General features: G+C 41.5%; 1 protein-coding gene across 1 annotated transcript; it reads left to right on the top strand.

The window, feature by feature from the left end:
- The first annotated feature begins 1,885 nt into the window (after positions 1 to 1,885).
- ampd2b (adenosine monophosphate deaminase 2b) lies at positions 1,886 to 24,270 on the top strand. Its single transcript, XM_084068413.1, has 18 exons — positions 1,886 to 2,016; positions 14,510 to 14,634; positions 15,140 to 15,270; positions 15,410 to 15,478; positions 15,616 to 15,712; positions 16,078 to 16,264; positions 17,638 to 17,779; positions 18,077 to 18,166; positions 18,446 to 18,575; positions 18,767 to 18,961; positions 19,137 to 19,268; positions 19,487 to 19,650; positions 19,820 to 19,946; positions 20,044 to 20,207; positions 21,245 to 21,365; positions 22,041 to 22,214; positions 22,665 to 22,775; positions 23,388 to 24,270. Exons 1-18 carry the CDS (start codon positions 1,905 to 1,907, stop codon positions 23,631 to 23,633), a joined length of 2,517 nt encoding a protein of 838 aa, XP_083924539.1. The 5' UTR covers positions 1,886 to 1,904; the 3' UTR covers positions 23,634 to 24,270.
- The last annotated feature ends 448 nt before the right edge of the window (positions 24,271 to 24,718 follow it).

Here is a 24,718-nt window from a genome sequence, read left to right as displayed (position 1 = left end):
TGCTGAGCTTGCATCCTTCTATAGTGACAAGATGAAGGCATCAATCAGACATGCTATTAGTATTAACTCCTCAACGCCATAAGAATCATCTCCTCAGTCTTCCTCAAATAACTTGGAAGGTATGATACAGTTTTACTGCATTGACTAAGACACTGGCATTTTCCCAAAGACTTGGAAATCTGCAGTCATTAAGCCTTTCCTATAGAGCATCGCAGTTCCGCCACTTCCTGGTGCCGGAAGTAAATACTCGATGCATTTTTCCCATTGACTTTTCCAAAAATATTTATATCAATCAATTTAAGCCTAAAATCAAGCTATCCAGGATAGCGGTGAATCATGACCATAAAACCTTTTTTTCTGTGATTTTTTAAAATTTTATATTTAATGATATGATTTTTTTTTTTAAATAAATACCCTTTGTTTTGCCGTTTTCAAAAAAGTTTTTTCACAGAATCAAACGTTTTATGGTCATGATTCACCGCTATCCTGGATAGCTTGATTCTAGGCTTAAATTAATTTATATAAATATTTTTGTAAAAGTTAATGGGGAAAAATGCATCGAGTATTTACTTCCGGCACCAGGAAGTGGGCGGGAACTGCGACGCTCTATAGAAGAGCCATTCACGTAATCCATAATTATCTGCCTATATCAAACTTACCATTTTTAGGTAAAGTTACTGAAAATGTTACGTTTTCACAGTTTTAACAATTGCTTCAATAGTTTTCAATCAGGAATTCTGCCCATTGTTGCACTGAGACTGCACATATAAAGGTACTAAATGACATTTGTCTGAACATTGACTCTGTGTTTGATTACTGTTGGATCTTAGTGATTTCTTGTCCACCTTTGGAGTTACATCATGGCAAGGTAGATACACAACCCAAACCTCTACCAAAGTGGTCTTGCCCTTTAAGCATGACACTGCAGGTTCCTGATGTACAGTAGGCCACATAACAGTGTCAGTTATGCTGCTGTCACCACCCCCAGCATTACTCCTACTACTGTCCCCTGTTCCTTCTCTATCAAGGGTTTGTGGTTGTTACGGCAACAGAGTAAGCTAGAGCACCGCTTCAGGTCCGAGGACCACCAGGGCCGTACAGGTCTGTACCTCTGGGAGTGTAATGGAACCATTTGTATTTATTCTTTCATCTTTGGGACCCCAATCTACAAAATAAATAAAACAAAATAATTAACAGTTTTAATTTAACTCTGAGAGTGTACAAATGGACCCAAATGGACCAGTAAGTGTCCACAGATCCATTTGTACAATCTCAGAGTTACAGACCCGTAAGGGTCCTTTTGGACCCCCTGGTGCTGGTGGTCCCCGGACCTGACCTTGAGAACCAGTGGGCGTTGTGATGCTGTGCTGTCCGTGAGTGCGTGCATGCATGAGTCTGATACAAGCGTGCATGTAATGATAGGGTGGGGGGGGCTCAGCACCTCTGTTCTGCCCCTCCTGGTCTCTGTCGGCACTGCATCAGCTCAGGCATGGATGCCTATAGGGGGGCGGAGCCTCCTAACACTGCAGCGTGAAAGCACAGCGATGCTCTGCAGGGTAGACCCACGCTGGACCAACCGCTGTGGAAATCCCTCCACACACACGCATGCATACAAACACTCACACATGCATCCCTCACTGCAGTTAAACCCCCTCTAGCTACCCAGCATCTGTGCTGCATCTCTGCTCCTGTCTCTTCCTCGCTCCCTGCCCTCCTTCCTCTGTCTCTCTACATCTCTCATCTCTTTCTCTCACTACTCCTCATTTCACTCTGTCCTTTCCTCCAACTGCCCCTCCTCTCTCCCTCTCCTCCTGTCCCTATAACACTCTCCATCTCCTGCAGCTCTCACTTATATCATAGCTTTCCTTTCCTGTCCGTGCACTGCTGAGCCACAGACGGGGATCATGTCCTCCAACCTGACCCCCGGGACGGCAGCTGGGGCCGGGGCCGGGGCCAAACCCAAGGTCCAGTCACCCTTCAGGAAGAGGGGCAGCCTGCAGTACACGGCCAGCCCAGGTAAGTGTGGCCAGAGACTGACAATTGTGTGTCACGTTGTTTTTGTCCTAAAATAGCAGATCTACAAGCTGTTTTTAAACTAAACATGAAAATAGCGCTTGTTAATGCAAGAATGTGTATCACCCATACTGGTGCTACATGTGAAAGTGAATGTTCAAAACAATGTACTACAATAACCAAAATGATGACTACCATGCCATAGCATGCGCATCACTAAATGATTGTAATGATATAGTGTTATTCATGCATATTCAGCAATTGCTATAAGAAATGTGGTAGAAACAGTTGGAAAAGAATCGTGGACCCGAGTGTGAATATACTTTTGCCTCTGAATAGTTTTGGGGAAATCCTAACCTGTTGATTCGGGGAGGTGTGGCATTCTCTGCGTAAGGATTGCAGCATTTGCACTGTACCTTGTGTGTGTTCCCTGCAGCTTCCTGTCAAATGCCCTGGTTTTTGGTATTCCACTTCATCCCTCTTCACTTATTTTAAAGATTACTTGCACTTTATGCATAAAATTATGTTATCAGTCTAGTGCTTTTTTTTTTTTTTTTTTAATATATTTTTTTGGCTTTTTGCCTTTTATTGATAGATCACAGTAGGCTGACAGGAAATGGGGAGAGAGATGGGGGGGTGACACGCAGCAAAGGTCGTCGGAATCGGGAGTCGAACCCGCAACACGCTGTCAGGCTGGCATTGCAGCCTAGGGTGCCTGGACCGCCACGCTGCAGCCCAGGCCATCAGTCTAGTGCTTTACCACTATTTTCAGACATTTTCAAAAATATATCGAAAACAGCTACAAACTCACAATGTGCCACATCGCAAGCTTGTAAATCTGTTATTTAAGAAAAGGTCATTTATTTTTTTAATCGCATGCCCAAAATGTGGACCTCAGGGTTAATGTGGTTCTAATGAATTTACACTGTCATTTATCGCGGCAAAGATACAAAGACTTGTATTTTGCTGAGATCCAGCATGTTGATCTGTCTCCAGAGAGAAATATGTCAGTACCTTATGACTACGTGAGTGATTGACCGAGCCTTTATTTCTTTCCTGAATGAGAGGATTAGCCTCAGTGTGTAGACCCTGATGTACAGCATGCACACCAAATGCCCTTTCATCACTACTACAAAGAGTAGGGTCCTTTTGAAGGTAGAATGTCACTATGGTGAAACACAATTAAACGCTACTCTCTGCTACAATTCATGAGGCGTTGCTCTCTCATCTCATTCGGAACACATCGCTCAGAGAAAATAGGCCCATCAATCCTCTGTAAATGCTATTCATATTCAGGTCAGGTGACATGAATCGTTTTTGTCTTATGAAACGAGGGAAGTTGCTGAGGCTGCAGCCCTGCAGTCCCAACCCACTCCTCGATGTGTAAATGAGGAAAAGTTCACACTACTGTATAAACAGTGGTAGTCTGACATATCTTTCACATCTTTAAAATGTGCTTGTCATATTAGAATGATGTAAACCTTACACAACCTTACACTAAATAAAACATAGTTATCATTAGCAATCACTTAAACAAAAAAAACAGGGGAAACTGTTGCGCCCTTATTTGTCCTTTGTTCACGGTTGACTGCAGGTGTGGTGGTCTCAAAAACAATAAGTCTCGCTCGCTGCATGAATATTAAGGAAAACTCCTTAGACAGAGACTTTAAGAAAATAGTATTTATTTATTTGACTTGCTCATAGAGTGCTTTGTGCTCATGGTGAGGGCTGAATTAAAAAAGCACTACCCCATTGCTTTTTTAGCAGGTAATACTATAAGAAATATAATGATGTATCTACGGTGCTATGACATGAAACTATACATATTGTACAGTAGTAGTACTGCCAAAAGAGAGAGACCTGTTTGGTTTGGAGTGATGCGAAATTCTTTTCTCTTTAAGTCATGGTGGAAATGTTCTGCCTTTCTGTGATTACACTGCTGTCACTGCTCACAGCCGACAGTAACTATTACAGAGATTCTAAGGGATATGCTCCACAGAGACCGATTTGGAGGGTGGCTGAGTGGGATGGTGCCAGCTAATCTTAGCTATCATCTTTGACAGATTTGTGTGTGTGCCCCCCCCCCCCCCCCCACCCCCCTGTTGCCCCAACCCCCACACACAATTATCCAGGGCCTGGTTTAAAGCTAGCTCTGCACAAGCACCACAAAAGATAAGACTCAGGTCATATTTAGTTTGTTAAAGCAAGTCAGTAATCCATCTCGAGAAAGCAGAGACAGAGACACATGACATGTTTTGACTACCGGTAATTTGTTGTTTTTATCATAAGATCACTAAAGTACTAAGATACATAATGTACAATATGTGCATATGAACTCATTACTTTCTAGCAAAAGTAAATGTAGGCTAAATATGTATATTGTGGTAGATGGACCATTAGTGTAGCCTAATTACCAGTGTCATGTCTTGAAACCCTCAATGAAACTTTGATATATGTGTGACTGCCCTTGTTACTGTTGGAGACATTCATTATTATGCTTATGAATTACTGATCCTCTCACACTTCCATTTCATTAGTCCATTTAATTAATGTCCAAATTGGTTAGTAGCTTGGAACTGCTAGGGTCCATTAGATTGTTTTAAATAAGAACCCAATGCCTCCATTCCTCCGTTTCACACTGTAATGATCTGTCTGCACTCTGTCAGTCAGTTGATTAGAGTGGGTGAGACTAAAGCCTGTTATGACTTTCGCTTGCTGCTGTGCCTACCGTGCTCTGTTCCTTTCAACCGTTCTTTCAGTCTATATTAATAAATACAAATAAATATCTTACTCAAGGCTGCACTGTTACAGTATACAGTATCAGCACTCGTGCAGCATCTGTGTGATAATAGTACAAAGGGGAGTGGCAGTACTGTAGCTTTCAACATTGCCTCATCAGAACTGGCTTGACTCCTTCACAACTTTCTTCTTGACATCAGGTTGTCAAGATCCACCAGAGTTTGGAGAGAATGAGGACACAGCTCCTCTCTCTCCATCAGACAGCCCTTTGTGTCCATGTACCATTATTATGTGCAGAACCGAGCCCCAGGATATGTCTTGTGTAGCAGGTCACTGCAGGGTGCATAGATTGAACTAGACAGGTGGGATTGGCTTTAAGGGTGACTCACTGCTTCTTGTTGTGAAAATTGCAGTTCTGCCATTAACACAACACCCACTCACCACTTAACCGAGAGTGTGGCTCATGGTGTTTCTGTTCACGTGTTTGAACACCCGTAGATCCACAATAAATGCCAAGCTCTCTGTTTATGATGGCTTTATATGCATAAAGATTCTAGTACAATTTTGTAGGTGACACAAAATCAACAATTATAATGCATTGTAATGATGCCAAATGTGACTCTTTGGAAATCCATGTGTTCTGTGTTTAGATCCTGAGGGCTTTTTATAAATAAAATATGGGCCTTGTAAAGTGTGTGATCCCATTTCCAGTAAGGTAATACCAGAACAAGGTATTGATGATAGCCATTTATAATGGTCTGCCGATTGGCTGTTTCAAAAGACCCTTTGTACTTTGGCCATAAACATTTTACACCTTGATTGGTCATATCTTATTATCTTCCTTATCATCATGACATGCATACGTTTGATATGACCCCATTGTAATGGTTCCATTATCTTTTCAGCCCTTTCTGTCCAATACAAGTACTGTAGCAGCGTAATTTCTACTTTCTACTGTAATTTCTACTATATTCCAAAAAGATATACAGGTATCCATTAAAAAAATCACTACCCAAAGTTCCCATTTAAAAGGATCCAGTCTATAAACCTTACAAAACCTTCTAAGTACCAGACTTTGATTTTGTTTTGTGCTTTGATTGAATCATGTTATGGAATTGTTTTGTGACAGTAGGTGGTTGTCTTTTTTTAGGAATGAGTGTGTCAATCATTAATTTGTAATGAATGATTGACAGAGCATCAGGATTCCCACCCAGCTATTTGCAAACAGACGTGCCTAAATTGCTGATAACCCCTAGTCAATACTCCCACCTGTATCTATCTATAGTCTTTTTTACAGTCTCACCCTCCATTACTCATGTGGGGCTGAATGCTTGCTAATGTGGACTTCTGCCCCCATGGGTGGGACCACATATTGCCCTGCTGCAACTCATATTTTAATTGGAGAGGTGAGGTGGGATATACAGTACATATAGAGACCCACCCTGTGTCTTTAGTACGCTGTTGTGTCTCCCACGCTGCTGCAGCCTACTGCACATTAAACTCACACCACAGCTACCAGAGGACAGATGAAGCCTGGTTCTCTAGTCAAGGTTTGCCCCACACAAAGAAAAGGCACAGAGGTACGATGCACATTGTTTTAAAGACCGCTTTTCTACCTGTCCATAAATTCAATCATGTGACTTGTGGTTGAAGTTGCTGCATTTTGTTGGGATAGAGTATTGCTTTGTTCTTTTTAATTGTCCTTGTCCTTTTTAATTACTGCCATTGGGCCTTTGGTTATGGCATGACATGAGTTTGTTATTACTTATACAGTACCATGCTGTAGTTTGGTTGATGATTTGATGAGAGTCTGTATGTGATACAGTCTTTTGACCATGAGAGGGAGCCTCTTATAAGTAAATTCAACTAGATTGGACTGACAACCACATACTGTAACAGAAACATTGTTTGGTGTACCATTTCCTGGGTCATTACAATTGTATTAGTCCCAATGAGTTTTAATTTGCTTTTGAATTGGGTTGCTTGGTTTAAATTTGTTTACCTCTAGTGCTCCAGGGTTTTCTTGAAATGCTGTGCTGTTGAAACTGGATTGCTCCTGTTCCACAGAAATAATCTATGACTCCATTTGTTTTATACATATGCAATATACATATGTTTGTAGATGTCAAGGGAAATAACATTGTATGACAAGGCTTTAAAATGTGTTATAAAATTGTCATTGAATTATTATAACAATCATGGAAATTCAGGCATCAGCTTATTCAACATTCTGTAATGACAAGAATCTAGGTAGACAAGTCTGATTTAGTCCTCTCTCATCCTCTTGACCAGGCAATGTGTTGAAGATTCTCCCTGGGTCTCAATTAAATCACTAGAGCATTCTGATCCAAATCACAAGCAATGTCCAGGACAAGCTCTCTGGCCTGTCATTAGTGAACTGGCAGCAGTCATCTGAACATGTGATCATTAAACATGCGGAAATGTGTTGGACTCCAACAAATCAAATTATTATTATTACGTAGACATTCAACCCGGGAACTTTTACAATTGCGCTTGCAGCAAATAGAATCTACAATTGCTCAAATATATATGAGTGCATGTGATGGCAAAATGAGGATGCATTGCATCAAAAACAATGTTGAGGCCAAAATAACCATTGTTCATTTTTTTCATTATGCATACACAGAAAGACTAGTGTCTTCACAGCATGGGAAAGCATATTCCAGCTGAGATTGTTGCACCAATAACAGGGACAACATGCTGACCATTTAATTTCATTCATGTGAGAGTTGATGGCAGGGGAGGTCTCAGAGTGGACAATCATCTCCCTCAGACCTCCCAGCAGGAGAAAACATGCACAGGCACACACAGATGAACAAACCTCATCCACATGCTCCCTTTAGCAAAACATGGGAAGGAGCTGAGAAACAGAGGAGAGGGGGGTCATGAAAAAAACGGACGCTAATCTATATGCTAATTTATAGCGTGAAAATATTGCTCAAACGTTGCTTTTTTCACTTGGAAATCAATCCTTTGCGGTAAGCGCCACTGTCCTATGATAAAGTTTTAAGTAGGCTTGCGGAAGATCCACCACTGCAAGTGACATGGCCCCCACCCCCACTCCTCTGCCCCTTGTGGTACATTCCAGATAGATGTCAGAGTCATTTAAATGAGGAGGATCAGCCGCTGCAGAGTGCAGCCCAGCCAGAGCAGCGACAGCTGGCCTGAACCAGGAGGCAGTCACACAGAGTTTGGTGGGGTGGGAGGGATTGTTATTCACTGAGATGTGAGGTTGAATGCATGGATCTACTGGACCATCACTGTGTATGTATGACAGAAACAGCTTAAGGGCACAGTGGACCTGCAGAGTGTGTGCATGTGTGCATTTGCTTGTGTGTGCGCACTTTGTCTATGTTGTCATTTGACTTGAGTGTTGTTATGTGGTGTTTCTCTCCTTCCCTTGTTTTCCTCGCTCTCTCTCCACTCTTCCCCTTCTTTCTCTCCCTCCCACCATCATGTTATCCCATCTGGAAAGGAGAGCAGACGCCATCCTGGGCAGTTTTGCTGTTTGCCATGTTCCATCTCTCTGGACAGGCACTCTCTCTTCCAGCCCCTCTCTTCCAGCCCCTCTAGCTGCAGGGGAAGGAAGGCTGTGAGGAGAGAGGTATGCATGCTCCACTACCCACATCCCATTGGAAAAACAAAACAAAATAATACTTCACCTCCCCCCATGTCGCCTTCCCTTTAACCCCCCTCTCTCCCTCTCCCTCTTTGTCCCTGGGCTTTCACTGCTTTGTGCAGATGTCCAAGGGGCAGTGCTGTGTTTGTTGTGGGGATGAGAAATGAGTGTGGATTGACACTGTCCCCACAAACTAGCTTTCTCCTCAGTCTGGGATGGGTGATCAAGGTGCAACTGTGCACAGAGTTGGAGTGCAGATCGCTGAATCATGTATTGCATGCAGCATCAGTATTTGTGGAATCTGAGAGGGAGTAATATCCAGAGGCAGAAGGACAGGGATTGTTTTAATGATTGCTGTCTGTTTCCCATTCTTCATGCACAACATGAGAACACAAGGAGGGAATAAAGGGAACACAGGAAGGACATTTTGCAGGAATCCGTCTTTAGTTTGTAGACGTGCATGTGGCACCCTATAGGCCGGTGACTAAAGAGCACTCTGGTGCCTTTGCTTGTATACCGTACACTGTGTCTGCTGTGATGTCAGCTGTTTGATGCAGAGCCCATGTGGGATGCCAGAGGTGTAAGCATCTCTTGGCAGTGGCAGTGGGGTTGAGATGAGGCTGCGTTCTGCATGCAGTACTCTGTGTGTGTGTGTGTTTGTATATTTTCTCCAACAGTCCCACATGTGTTTGTCTTCTGACATCATAGTCAGCAGCCACTATGTCATGGAAGTGAGATTTTACTGTGGTGTACTACTACTCTACTGTATGTCATGAACTCTGTCTCATGAAAGATGGAATGTAAACATCCGGACAATTAGATCAGTGTCAGTAGTTTGTTTGATGCTAAAGGGCAGTATACTATTCCCCTCTGTGTACACTTTCAACATGCAATAACGAATATGTATTTATGTATCTACCTGCACTGTTATACCAGCTTCTACAGTCTATTGTGTACATTGTATATTGCACATTGTACATAGTTCCTAATGTATCTATTTTTGCTTATCTTTATATTTTGAGTAATATTTAACAGTATACAGTTACTTCTGTGTATCCTTCTATGTGCAAACATGCCTGGCAATAAAAACAATTCTGTTTCTGGTAATTGTTGTGGGAGCCTGTCCAGGTGTTCTGTCCAAGGACAGACAAGCTTTGTTTCTCTGGCAATGTACCCACTTGGTAGTGAAATGGTTTTCACAAGAGTATGTGGTGATTGTTCATATTTTCCATTCCCCAGTCCTCCCTCTGTGATGTGGATAAATCTCCCCTGTAAATGTTAGTCTTAGAAGCGTTAGCGCTAATGTTTACATACGTGGTAGAAACGGGTACACTGCAAGCATGGCATGCCTTATGACAGAAATAGAAATGCAGAATAAGAGAGATTGAGACAGAGAGGCAGGAACAAAAGAGAAAGAAATCTTAAAGACAGGGCAACAGATAATACAAAATACTATGTTATACATCTATGTTGTATTCTGGCATTCTCATAAACAATAAATATGTTATACATATTTATATATTCAAGCTGCTTTCTCAGCTGTTATAGATCACTTTTCTCATTTTACATAATTTCCATATAATTATTTTCAGAAAGCAACTGATATAGCTGTCTAGATGGACTAGTATATATTCATTTAATTTCATCTTTATTTATTTAATTTATGGTTTTACATGATTACATTCATTAACTTTTTTCCCTTTTTTTCTTTTTACATATTCCCCAAATGAAAGGGAACAGGAAGAAGATAAATCTTAATACCTGCCCCTATCTACAATTAAAAGTCATCAAATAATAGATGCTCTGTCAAATGGCTACCAACCAGTACATCACCATGATTCAACAATTTGAGAACAAAGGAAGAAAACCAAACAAAAATAAATTAACTATCCTATTCATAATTCATAAATGTCCCTCTTTTAAACATTTTCTTAAGCTGAAACATCGTATAAATATATGGTTGTCCCTTATCTGTTGCCGTACCTTTAAGCAGGGACTCTTGTGTCAATGAGGTAAGTTTACAATGTTATTATGCTTCCATACACGATACACCAATCTTGTAATCTGACTGCAATACTATATTTCTATCTCTCCCTTTCTTCTAAAGATTCTGGCTGTTTCTGAGATTACTGTAGCTGCAAAATTTGATTAGACTGAGAGAACCCGACAAAGATCATTTATCAGCTTCAATATTTAATTATAGTGTTGGTTTCATCATTTCCAATTTCACTTGTTTGATCTGTATCCTGATTGGATCAAATTGGTAAATTGGTCAACCTGAAACAGGTGGGTGCAAGGTGGCAACTAAGACAGAATGACTCACTGTGTGATGGCATTGAAAGATGTGTGCATAAAGCAAGAAAAATCTCCAATTTGTAGAGTGAGTGTCAGGGTGCGTTCGGAAATTGCACTCGCATATTAGTTTGTATTGGCCAGTGCGCTCAGTGCTGTATTTCCGAACGCACCCTCAGTCTCACCACAGCTTGCACATTGGGACAGCCTGTTGTCTTAAGAGCTGACAGGGAGACTCCCAGTTATGAGATGAATATAGAGTATTTAACAAACAAATATCGCATACACTGCCTTAAAGTGTGCATAACAGTAAATTAAAGTAAATTACATTGCAGTATAGAATAATCTCCTGCAGTGCGGAAGCTCTGATATTTATCCATGCAGCCATTAAAAGCCATTATTGATATAGGATCAAAAGCGAAAAGGAGCACAGTGGATGAATATGATTCCACAGGAAGCCTCTTGGCCTTTGACCTCTTGCAACCCTTTCCTAGCAGGTTTCAGATTATTTTTCCACTTGTTTTAATATCCCTCTGGTGATCACAGACACCACACTATCCGCTCCTCCACCGAGAAGGACCGGAGGGAGAACTCGCTACTCTGTGTTGCTGCTGAAATATGCATGGATTGGAGGTCACTTGGCAAGATGATACCATCTGACCTCCTTTTGACACCCAGTGACAGTGTTGAGCAGCAAAACTATGGATGGAATGCTGTTTGTTTGATGTCATTGTGAAATTGGCACATTGTGCATCAGGTTTCGGTTTCGCCTGATAAGAGATAGAGATTTGAAATCTCCAGAGGAAGTTATGCTTAATGTATTCTTGGACGATGGAATTGAGCAACAGAAATTGCTGATCTACAAGCTCACAAAGCGATGCAATACGTTGTGAGCTTGCACGGTACCGGTACAATGTTACAGTCGACCGACTCAGTCTAGCCGCCATAGCTTATTGTTCTTGTGGTGAATTATAGCATTATACCACCATCATCAGATCAGTAATAACTTAAGTCAAATGTCTTACATATATACATGTATGAATGAATTGAATGCCTGAATTAATTTTGTGAGTGCCGTGTTTGCAGTCCACGGGGAGGAGTGATTATATAACTGTAGATGCAGCTGATCCAAATATAGCAGCCATTAGGGGATTAGCTTCAGGCCCAGTGGGCTTTGCTTTGCTTGGCTTGGCACGTCTTGGCCCAGCTTGGATGTCTTTGCAGCTGGTTGCTTCCTGCCCTCCACACCACTGTCCGCTACTATGGAGTCACATCGATATTATTGGACCTGGACAGTCATATCTTACCAATAGGTCACAGTACCAATAGACCTATTGGTACTGCTCCTATGCAGTACAAATCTGGAGTGTTGAGTTAAATGAACACTGTATCATGGCAAATCTCTTCTTTGTTTATGAATGAGGCATTTGTGTTTTACTAGATTACAGAGAAGTAAGGGAAAGCATAACGTGTTTTGATGTATTTTGTTTTGCTTGCACGTTTTAGTGGGTGCCATATGAATTAGTTTTTTTTTTGTGTTTTACTGGAGCTTTGTCCTAGCCCTTTTCTTTAGCAGTGTGCAGATTCACTTTCTATTTGTTGATGATTTCTATTTCATCACAGTGCAAATCAAACTCTTGGATCGGAACAGGCTCATCTTTCTTCATTTCATTGCATTATCCACTTTGGTTTGGCTTCAGGGCATGTAATAACATTGCAGAATCTCTAGTAGCTACGCTGAACATGAAAGGTCAAACAAAGATTGAGATTTACCTGATAGGCTACTAGAATCTATGCACATTTCCCCTCCTTTTTCTGAAATGCTAAAATGTTTGTTATCTGCTGCCATGGTATATTTTTAAACTGCTCCCTTGCTGTAGAGTGAAGCTCATTCAGTAGGAGGTGATGATAGGGTGTGAATTAAGGCAGTGGTTCCCAAACCTTTTAGCTTAATACCCAAAAGAGAAATTTGATGAATCCCGGGACCCAAACTAGTGAAAATGTTTATTTGCGTCCGATAAAAATGGGTCCAGGACCCATAAATGGACCCCAACCCATTGTTTGGGAAACTGTGTGTTAGGGTCTAACCACTGATTACACCATCACCTCTCCCCTACATTGTACAGCAACTATCTGAGGTGTCTCGTTAGTGTTGTCCTAATCAGGTTTGCTATCTAGTCCTAATTGGCCCCATCCAAAACACTAATTAGTCCTCCCCGCTCACCTTTGCTCTCGCCACAGAGGAGATGCAGAAGCCCTCTGTTACATCAAGCTCTTAATTAAGCAAAACATAATTTGGATCAGGCACATTAGAGCAGTTACACAACAAACTGTTTTGTTTTCATTTCACAGGTACCACATGCTGTCTCTCTCTTTGTGTGCATGTGTGTGCGTGCAGGTGTGTGAGCATGTGTGTATGATAGATGAACACTGGTGGGCAGCAGGCCCTCAGACATTCTAGCACAAAAGGAGATTAAATATTCAGCAGGAGAATGAATATTTCAGAGGCAGTTGCGTAGTTTCAAGGCAAAGATTAATATCGCTGCACATGGACAGCTAAATATACTCCCGGGTGGAACAGAGGGGCGAAGACATTCTGTCTCTGTCTCTGTTGTAGTTGGCTGAGCAGCGACTGACCTCCCTGTGTTCGTATAACTTTTAACAACCTTTTTCCTTTCCCCTTGCATCCACTCACAGCTGCCCTTGGATAGAGCCTTCTTAGGATGGTTTTGAAGATATTTCTGCTTCATCATAGTATAGAGAACAGGAAAGAGAGCATAACACGCCGCATAGCTCCTGAACTGAATTGTAACGTAAGATGTCAGGACTGGGCACTTTTTCTCACTAACAGGTTGAGCTACTGCACACAGGTCCAAATGTGGAGCCCAGCCTAGGATATTGCAACTGCGTAGGCTCAGCGATAATTGTTTGAGCTACCAGGGAACCCAGAAGTCTGAGTCCTAAAAAAAGAAAAAAAAATACATACTCTGTTTTTCCGCCGTTTGCATGAGAACAGGGATTGTATCTTGTAAACTTGAGTCTTGCATTGGCAACAATGGAGGGCATTGCCCGGTGTATGTGCTAATGGTCGCTCCACCTGAATGGTCCATTGTGTCTTGAGGCACATACTGCCGCTGAGCTCAGACCTCCAGAACTGTGTACAAGCCTACTGACTGAGAGAAGAACAACAAGCTGAGACTGGACCATCGGCTTGAGGAGGGAATAACAAGCATCTGTGTTGGCCGCTTTGGAAAGGGGATAGTACCGGCAGTGTGAGGAATCGTGGAGAAAAAAATGCAGTGATTAAATCATAGATGATTGAGCTACTTGCTGATTAATATTTCTGTCTAGACTTGTGTTCCTGTGATTCAGTCCTATCTGTCATTTGGGTAAATTGATAGACTGAAGCCTGACTTATACGTGGTTGCAAGCCAGACTGAAAATAGCAATTAGGCTATTTTCAGTGCACGACACTGGCGCACAACTAAGTATAAATCACCCATCACTATATTGTTTGTCGAGGTTGATAAGCTTGTTTACAGTCAAGGGGGCACTTGACCAGAAAGAAGAATGAGCTGATCTGATTAGTTCTGCACACCATCTCATACAAATGGCAAACTATAAAGTATTACTCAATTCTGTTTGGTTTAAGATATAGTGAGAGTCAGACGTGACAAGCGAAACTGCATACTGAGGCCCTGTGCCATTCTTCATTGTCCATAATAGCTCAAATAGACCTAGCATCAGTGGAAAAACCTATAAAACAGATTTTTCTCTTCTCCTTTTGTCTTGCTATCCTTTCTTTTCCCAATTTCGAATCTTTAGTTGATCTCCGTGGTGGCCGCCACCTGCTCACTTCCCAGCAATCCTTGCCTGGCATCCCAGTATCCCTAAAACAATCCATTGACCTGCGCACATCCATGGACGGGAAGTACAAAGAGATTGCCGAGGTGAGTGCTTGACCATAGACCTTAGCAGACGCTTTGACTGTGTTTGAAGGGTGGGTGATGGCCGATTTAAGCAGTCACGCCTGGCCCAGAGTCCATTAGTTTGACTGAGGCTGCAGTCACATCTGGCCTGGTCAAACTAATTAAACTCTGAGCTAGGTGTGACTATACACCTGTTATGCACACAGGATAAATCAGCCATCACCCACCCAACAGCGTCATAGCTGGTTAAATAAAGCTGAAGATAACATTCTGGGCCTGTTTCATTTAGGTGTTTGTGTGCCAGCATGTTAACTGGAGACACCTAAATGAAACAGACTGGGGCTCTGTTTCATTTAGGTGTCTCCAGTTAACAGTTGGCTTCAGGACATACCAAAATGTCTGCTGTGAATAAGGTCTATTGTGCTCCACTGCCAAGTGAATAAAGATTTTTTTTTTGTCAGTCAAACCCAGTCGGTAAATATTGACGGACATGTTGAATGTGCTGTATTTGTGTCTGTGTGTGAAGGAGCTGTTTTCACGCAGCCTGGCCGAGAGTGAGATGCGCACTGCCCCTTATGAGTTCCCAGAGGACAGCCCCATCGAACAGCTGGAGGAGAAACGACACCGTCTGGAGAGACAGATAAGCCAGGACATCAAGTAAGTGAGAACGGAGTGAATGAGAGGAGCTACGTAACATTTAAACTTTTGCGACACAGCTTGAACTCTGCATTCTCAAGGATTGATCTTAAAACAAATGTTGGTGACCTCGAAGTGAACTCTTCCCCTCCTCCCTCAGGTTTGAGCCTGATATCCTCATACGAGCCAAACAGGAGTTCATGAAAACCGACAGCGCTACAGACCTAGAGTAAGCAAAGAACTACCCTTTCGTCTTGCGTAGAAACCACTGCACTAGTTTTTTTATGTCTTCTATATATAAAGAACTACCAGTTTAGGAAGGAATAATTTGCATGTATCTAAGTTATATGCTGTATCTATTATCAGATATATGAAAGAGGAGAGCCAATACCCTGACCTGCGGGAGAGAGAGCCAGAGGGGGAGTACCAGCGAGTTAGCATCTCTGGGGAGGAAAAATGTGGGGTAAGTCATCCTGGCTGTCGCCTTTCTCAAGAAAAACCCTTCTCAGTTCTGTTTATATTGTGTAGACAGACATTCGCACACCTAGATTAAGACGTTTAAAAGCAAGTGCGTATAAAATAAGTAGACAATCTCAACAATAAAAGATATTAAGCCTACATACTGCCACATGCACGGTCAAGAATTACGTTTAATTATGATGCAATGTTTCGGTCTAGTAGACCTTCCTCAGGCATCAACTGGTCTACTAGACCGAAACATTGCATCACAGTTCTGTTTATGTGAAATAATGTCCTTCCTAGAACAATAGGCTACATAAAAATTAAAACATGCCCTGTCATCTTTCCAATCTTTCTCTCCTCCCAAAGGTTCCCTTCACAGACCTGCTGGATGCTGCCAAGTGCGTGGTGAAGGCCCTCTTCATAAGAGAGAAATATATTGGAGTGTCACTACAGAACTTCTGCAGGACCACTGCCCGTTGCCTTCAGGAGCTCAGCGAGAGACCTGCAGACATGGGGCTCTATGATGAGGAGCTCAAAGAATCAAAGAATGCTAGTATGCTCACTCACACACACACACACACACACACACACACACACACACACACACACACACACACACACACACACACACACACACACACACACACACACACACACACACACACACACACACACACACACACACACACACACACACACACACACACACGAGAATATACACAATGTGTATATTACACAATACAAATAAACATGTACACGTGTCGTGCACACATACTAGTACATAAACACACAGAAATTGAAGGAGAAATGTTGTCACTTTTTATTGTGCATGTGCAATCATTATTGTTGGTCAATTTATTAAATTGAAGCAATATCTGTCGGTCGGTCGGTCGGTCTGTCCCTCCTTCACTTTCCTCCCTCTGCCACCCCCTGACATCATGATATACCACTGGGTGGTGGTAGTATGCTTGGCTGCTTCATTTCACTATGTGTTGCACTATGGCAATACAGAGAACATGAATAGGTATTGTGGACATTATAGATATGCCACCCTTTATAAGTAATAATTGGATATAAGGTAAAAAGTCGGTGTAGTGTTCATTTTATTAGACTACATACTTACCCAGCCCTCTATACTAGGTCTTCTTGTATTTCCCTCTACACCAAATCCTTTTGCTGAAATTAGCATCACAAGTTCGCGTTGTGAGCTTGTGGATCTTACATTCTTGTCGGAATAGGGACGTTAAAGGAGAATTTTGGACTAAGGTTTTCTTACCTTTTCTATGATGTTATGATATCTTAGGATGAATGGTACAGTAGAACATTTTCATAACTCCATCCCTGGTCAAAAACAAAACAAAAAACAGAAGTCTCGCTAGACGAGATTGAAATCTCGAGATTTCAATCTCGTCTAGCGAGACTTCGTTTTTTTTTTTTGGTTGCATAGTGTTCTGTCACTATGAACGTCAGATCTCAAAAAAATAAAAAAATAAAAAATCTATATATATGTGATCTAACGCAAGGCCTATCCGCGCACGTTTTAAGCTGTGGCGGAGTTATGACATTTTTCTACTGTACAATTCATCCTAAGATATCATAACATCATAGAAAAGGTAAGAAAACTTTAGTCCAAAATTCTCCTTTAAGCTTCATGTGGTTAAGGGCACACAGATAAATTATGGCCACTGGCAGGCACTTTGTGTTGTACTCTTCACCACAGCTTAAAATAATGGGTCTGGTTGCAGTGTCCAAATATTAAGACATCAGGCCAGCCGCCACACTCATAGATTTCACAACATACTGTATCTGGTACACACCCATCAACAGATTGTCACAATGTGCAGGCTGTGGTGACAATGACACTCTACAAATGTGCTCTCCCATCTGGTTCATTGCCATCACACATGACATTCTGTCTTCTCTCAGATGCCACCGTGCACCCACCCGTTTCTGCAACGCATCCCTATGAGAACCAAGACCCTGCCAGCATGCCACCTGACACAGGATATGGCTGCAAGATGGTGAATGGTGTGGTGCATGTGTACACTGCAAGGAGCACAATGGATAAGTGAGATACTGTACTTTATCATTGATTGATTGGTTGATTGATTGATTGATTGATTGTATCTGTACTGTCCTGCTGCCCACATTCATGCATCACACACCCATATCACAATGCAACCTGTGCTGCAACAAATACCAAATTAAACAAATGATGATGTAATTTCATACCATTCGATGAAGGTATGCATGATGTACTGTACTTAATACCTCAAGGATGCTAGGAGCGTAGTGGTGGAGCTCAGTTCATCCGTGATTTGTTACCAAAAAGGTGTCTTCTGCTAAAGCTTTGTGTTGGTTTCAGGAGCACGGAGCTGGACATGCCGTATCCAGATCTACAGGAATACATCGCTGACATGAACGTAATGATGGCCCTGATCATCAATGGACCAGTGTGAGTTTCCACTCTGATGATAACAGCTGGGAACATTACAGCAAAGTGTAGATTCAATATAAACTGAGGGTATTTAACAAAAGGATATTGAAACGTGTATACAGGCGGCACAATGTAGATTACACATCAGCAACAGTTAATCAACCTCTTAAACCTTATAAACTTTGTAGACCAGAGTTTGGTGTAGAGTTCCCTCTACACAATGCATTGTGGCCTGCGTAAGAATCAAAGGTTAAGGATGCTGTTTTCTATGCATGCTTTTGTTGCCCGCTGCCACAGGAAATCCTTCTGCTATCGTCGACTACAGTACCTCAGCTCCAAATTCCAGATGCACATCCTGCTGAATGAGATGAAAGAGCTGGCAGCACAGAAGAAAGTCCCACATCGAGACTTCTACAACATCCGGAAGGTGAGCTCATTAGTAATTTATGCTTTAATTTATGAGTCTAATTAGAAGGAATTTGGATGTCTTGTAAGTATGGATTCTATTGTTCTAGTTGTAGTTTTTGAAAAAGAATATTAAGATTTTTTGTCTATAATAACATAACATGCCCATAATAGGGATGCCACTGATCTATTTTGGTCTTGGATGGTTTCCAGGTTGACACACATATCCATGCCTCGTCCTGCATGAACCAGAAGCACCTGCTGCGTTTCATTAAACGAGCCATGAAGAAGTATCCTGCAGAGATTGTCCACGTGGAGAGAGGCAAGGGCCAGACACTCATGGAGGTGTTCGACAGCATGAACCTCACAGCCTTTGACCTGAGTGTGGACACACTTGACATGCACGCAGTGAGTGAAACACCATGGCCAATGGGTAAACATGTGTCCCATTTACTGGAGCTGTTCCATTTTTAAGTAATAATGCCCTGCTGAAATGACAGGTAGTGATTTGATGTGACTGGGGCATCAATACATTTGAGAATAATGTAGTGAATCACAGCGACTATTCCAATTGTCTTCACAGGACCGCAACACTTTTCATCGCTTTGACAAGTTCAATGCCAAATACAACCCCATTGGCGAGTCGATACTGAGAGAAATCTTCATCAAAACTGACAACCATGTCGAGGGGAAATACTTCGGTCACATTGTCAAGGTGGTCACTGAATGCAAATAATAACATAAACACTCCCTTGTCACAGCTTTCAGTCAGTTAGTACAAGTTATTTCGTTTTGGGGGGTATACTATATGCACATAACCAATTCTGTATTTTAGTTAAATATTCCATAACACTGGATTTGCAGTGTTGATGTTTAGCTAATTTGTATGGTACTTGCGCCCTCTGCTGACCATAGTTTCTGACTGCATTTCAGGAAGTTATGTTTGACCTGGAGGAGAGCAAATACCAGAATGTAGAGCTCAGGCTGTCCATCTATGGACGCTCCAGAGATGAGTGGGACAAACTGGCCAAATGGGCTGTCAAACATCGAGTCTACTCAGACAACGTTCGCTGGCTTGTGCAAGTGCCAAGACTTTTGTGAGTACCCCCTCGTTCTAAATTTCAATCACCATTGAAACAAGGCCAGATTTTATTTGCACATTTGTCCTTTGCTCTCTGTTCTACACATCAATTTGATTTGCCTTGTGTGAAAGGAACATCATTAAAATGTAAAGTCTTTGTCATCAATTACCCTATCTCTTCACAGTGATGTCTATCACACCAAAAAGCAGCTGTGTAACTTCCAGGAGATGTTAGAGAATATCTTCATGCCCCTGTTCGAGGTTACAGTCAACCCAGGCAGCCACCCAGAGTTGCACCTCTTCCTTCAGCATGTGAGGAACTGTTTGCTCTAATTACCTTGCAATACTGTATCAGTCATGTACCCTAAATTTGCTGTATTTTATGCATAATTATTTGTTGTCCATTCAGGTACTGGGCTTTGATAGCGTGGATGATGAGTCCAAACCAGAGCACCATATCTTCAACCTGGACAGTCCTCTACCAGCCAACTGGACAGGGGAGGACAACCCGCCGTACTCTTATTACCTCTACTACATGTATGCTAACATGACTGTGCTGAATCACCTGCGTAGGTATGTATTTTCACCTTTAACTGGCTCTCCTAATGTCCTTTTTGTTATACAGTAAAATCTGTAATTTAACTCGAGAGTGTAACCATGGAACCAAAACCATGGAACCAAATAGACCCGTCCATTTGGTTCCATGTTTACACTCTCAGAGTTACAAATTCATAAATGAAGACTGAGGATTTTACTGTGTACAGTTCCTCTGTGCCTTGTTCTTTAACGAGAAGTGACACATCTGTTAAATCATTGCCATATTGGGCAGACATAACTAGAACTGCGCAATTGAGCATGAATCAAGAAATGACCTTTGGAATACTTTATTCTCAACCTTTGTAGCTGTACTAATTGTTCAAAAGTTGTTATTGTTATTTTTGTGGTTAAAAGTAAGTATTAAATACCTCTATATTTCCATAGTAATCATTGCCATAGATTGTTTGTTCGCTAACGATTCTCCTCGTCTCTCTAGCTCTTTAGTAAATTAAATACATTTTTCGGTCGGGTTACAAATTTCATCCAATCAGGAGAGAGAACTCATACAAGATAAAGGATAAACACGTGAAACTGGAAGTAATGAAACAAAAACAATGAGCAGACAAAGTTTGAATTAGAACACTATAAATTTGAAGCTAATAAATGGGTTCTCTCTGCTGATTGGATGAAATTGGTGACCCACCTGAAAATGTATGTTCTGTTTATTAGAGTGCTGGAGAGATGGGGAGACCCCTGAACAAACGCTTTATAGCAATGATTAATATCAGAATATACTGTAGAGCTTTAACAAAAACATTTTTGTTTTAACAAAATCACTTACAGTACCTTCAACTATCTATTATACTGTCTGTAACTAAAGACACTTTGAAATTATGAAACTTTACACTGATTTGACATCACAGATTAGGCTTAGGGGCACTTTAATTGTATAGAATTTCCACACATGGGAGACAGCCATGGAGGTTTCACTAACTGTACCAAACTGTCCTCCAGAAAATAAATAATGTTTGAAAGTATTTTAACTAAATTACCTCTGTTACCCCTAATCTCAGGAAGAGGGGTTTCCACACACTTGTGCTGCGTCCACACTGTGGGGAGGCGGGGCCAATTCATCACCTGGTGTCAGGTTTTATGCTATCAGAGAACATCTCCCACGGCCTGCTTCTCAGGAAGGTATGACCTCACCTTCACAAGAGCTGCTTTACTCTCCCACACAAGGGAGAACTTATTACTCCAGGACATTGTGTCGAATGTCGAAACATGAGTATATGAACGATTCTATTCAGAAACTATTTGAGTAACCATTCCTCAAGAAAAGGCAGTGGTGGAAGAAGCCATTTTTTCTCCTTTAGAAATAAATTGTACAGTGGTATTGCTACTTTAACTAAGTAAAAGGCCTGTATTCAAACTTTTACTTGAGTAAAAGAACAAAGGTATTGGCATCAAAATATACTCACATGAAACAAAGTAAAAGTATGCACGTTTTTCAGAATGTATCAAACATTCTCAAAAATAGCATATCTACAAGGTCACAACGCGTTGTGAGCTTTTAGATCAGCCATTTTTGTATAGCCGAAGCACAAAATAGGGCTTAAGTGGATAAAGTATTGAGTTTGACATTTATTTAGTTACTTTCCACCACTGAGAAAAGGGAACTGAGATGAACACTTCAGCATTTTAGGTTTTGGGTGTGGACGTGTGGTAAAAGGAATTATTCATTTTTCCTTTTCATTCAAAAAATAATCCTCTACCTCACTTACAAATGCTTTTTAGGATATAAACCCAAGGTATCATAATGCATATTACTGTATGAAGAGTGTGATAATGTTACTTCTTCCTTACCTCCAGGCTCCTGTACTACAATATCTGTACTACCTGGCCCAGATTGGCATCGCCATGTCCCCCCTCAGTAACAACAGCCTGTTCCTCAGCTACCATCGCAACCCGCTCCCAGAGTATCTGTCCAGAGGCCTCATGGTCTCTCTGTCGACTGATGATCCCCTGCAGTTCCACTTCACCAAGGCTCGTGCACCCACTTCACCCACTATTATTATTATCATTATTATTATCATTATGTAGATAATTTCTTAGTTGGATATGATAAGGATTAACTTTGTAAAACAAGCAATTTCTGTGTAGAATAGAATCCGGCTTGGCTGAGTATCTACACGAACATAATTGGCCCGTGTTCAGGGGAGGGTGATCTTTGTCACTGCACGTACTCCTACGGGTTGGGGAGACACCTGTCAGTGGGGGGTGTTGAATAGGGCGGTGGGGGCTCCTCACTGGCAGGTGAGCCAGTAGAGTACAACAGCAGTGGCAACATAGAAATGTGTGGGAAGGAATTAATTGGCATGACAAATAAATTGGGGAGAAAAAGGGGTAAAAATAATTGGCTACTCTAAATAAAATGAACACACCAACAGTATATTTATACTCAGTAGTGAGTGTGATGTTAACATTACATTGCAGGAGCCCTTGATGGAAGAGTACAGCATTGCAGCCCAGGTGTGGAAGCTGAGCTCCTGTGACATGTGTGAGCTGGCTAGGAACAGTGTGCTAATGAGCGGATTCTCTCATAGGGTACAACATTACAACTTCAGCCTCACTTCATATATAATAGAATAACGGCTTGTCACAGAATGTTTAGAGGTCGGTCACTAGTGGTTATGACAAATGCAGTAAAACCTGCACATTATGGCATTGCTGAAACAACACCTGATGAAACGTTGTCCACTAAACAAGTGTAGGAGCTTATTTGTCTATTATTCATGGTAGTGGTATTCATGGTATTCTTCAACTCAGCACCTGTCAAGTGATGTGCATATTTTCTTCTTAAGAGCAATGCACCACCATGTTGGAGGAGTTGCACACAAAGCACAGATGTCACATTATTTTTCCCAATCATACAGTAACAACCCCTTTTCCCCCAACCCCCTTCCCACTGTTTTACTCTACTATTCAACCAACATTTATTCTACTATTCTACAACCATTCTAGAGATCTGATTTATTTTATTTCTTTGTCAGGGAAATTAAGTGATGATAATTATTTTCCTGGCATGTTCCTTATCACAGCCAAAGCATTCTGTGACAGGCCAGGCCTTCCTCTAGTCTATTACTTTGCAGCTATAATTGACATGAAATATCTATTGTGTGTGTATTTAATATAGATTTCTCATCTCTTCTCCATCAGTTTAAGAGCTACTGGCTTGGTCCACACTATATCAAAGAGGGCCATGAGAGCAACGACATTAGGCGCACCAATGTCCCTGACATCCGCGTGGCGTACCGTTACGAGACCATGTGTGAGGAGTTGAATCTAATCACACAAGCCATCCGCACAGATGAGCTGGAGACCATCGAGGAAGAAGAGAGTCTGTATATGGGAGCTGTACAGGTAGATAGTCTGTATATGGGAGCTGTACAGGTAGAGAAGTGAAGCTGACGCACCAATGACAAAATTAATTTAATTAAACATAAATTCCTTATTTTAAACATCTGAACTTTGGAAGGATATGTAAACATAGGGTATATAGTACTAGCAGGGTAACCATGCGTTGTTTGGGTTATTGTAAGGGGAAAATAGGTATTATAAGGTACTTGGAGGCAACCAGCTCAGTGGTAGAGTGTCCACCCTGAGACTGGGATCTCTGGGTTCAATCCCTGGCCAAGTCATACCAAAGAGCAAAGACTATAACTAATGTTACCCAATGGCTCCCTGCTTTACACTCAGCATCAAGGATTGGATTGGGGTTAAGTCCAAGCGACATGGTACGTCCAAGGGGGTGTACTTGGGGCACCAAGTTGCCTCACAAACAAACTAGATGGCTCAACATTTCACAAACTTGCCCTTGACCTTGCCCATATCATAACACACCTCTATCTATGTAAAGTTTCAGTCTAATCCGGCATGGGGTGTGTGCATGCATAAAAGACAGACAGACAGACAGACAGACACATACAACTTCAACTTTATCTATATAATAATAATATATAATAATAATATAATCTATCTATTAATTCACAAAATCTGTGTCTGTCTGTTTGTATCTCTAGTAGTAATAATAAATAATAATAATAAAGTTGAAGTTGTCTGTCTGTGTGTATTTTATGCATGCCAGATCAGGTCAGATTGGCCTGAAACTTTCCATAGCGGCATGTTCGGGGACGGCCATAGACAGCTTTTTATTTATTTATGTTTTATACTTTAATATTTAACTTTTTTAAGCTCTTACTAGAAGTTGATGAGGAGGTGGCTTGGACTTGGACCCAAATATGGAGATTCCTGACATAAAACATGACTAGCCTGGCTCCAAGTACTTTGTGCCTATTTCTCCAGTGCAATAAACTGGGCAACACTGGGTAGCTGCTAGTTATATAGAGGTATCTCACCTTTGGAAGGAAATCTTTGAAGAAACTGTCTTACAAAAGACTGTGAAAGTCACTAGTGTGAGCGATGAGAGAGAGGATATAGCCTAAATTTGATGAGGTTTATATGCCACCCATGGTCTTCACTTTGTTTTG

The sequence above is a fragment of the Gymnoscopelus microlampas genome, assembly GCF_963454915.1.
Source record: "Gymnoscopelus microlampas genome assembly, chromosome: 10".
NCBI lineage: Eukaryota > Metazoa > Chordata > Actinopteri > Myctophiformes > Myctophidae > Gymnoscopelus > Gymnoscopelus microlampas.
This window is presented reverse-complemented; position numbering and strand designations above follow the sequence as displayed.

What these genes read in the sequence shown, in the direction of transcription:
- ampd2b (XM_084068413.1), top strand. Translation starts at nt 1,905, where the DNA reads ATGTCCTCCAACCTGACCCCCGGGACGGCAGCTGGGGCCGGGGCCGGG. An exon ending in GACAGCGCTACAGACCTAGA is followed by an intron (nt 15,479 to 15,615) that starts GTAAGCAAAGAA and finishes ATCTATTATCAG; the next exon opens with ATATATGAAAGAGGAGAGCC. An exon ending in ACACACTTGACATGCACGCA is followed by an intron (nt 18,962 to 19,136) that starts GTGAGTGAAACA and finishes TTGTCTTCACAG; the next exon opens with GACCGCAACACTTTTCATCG.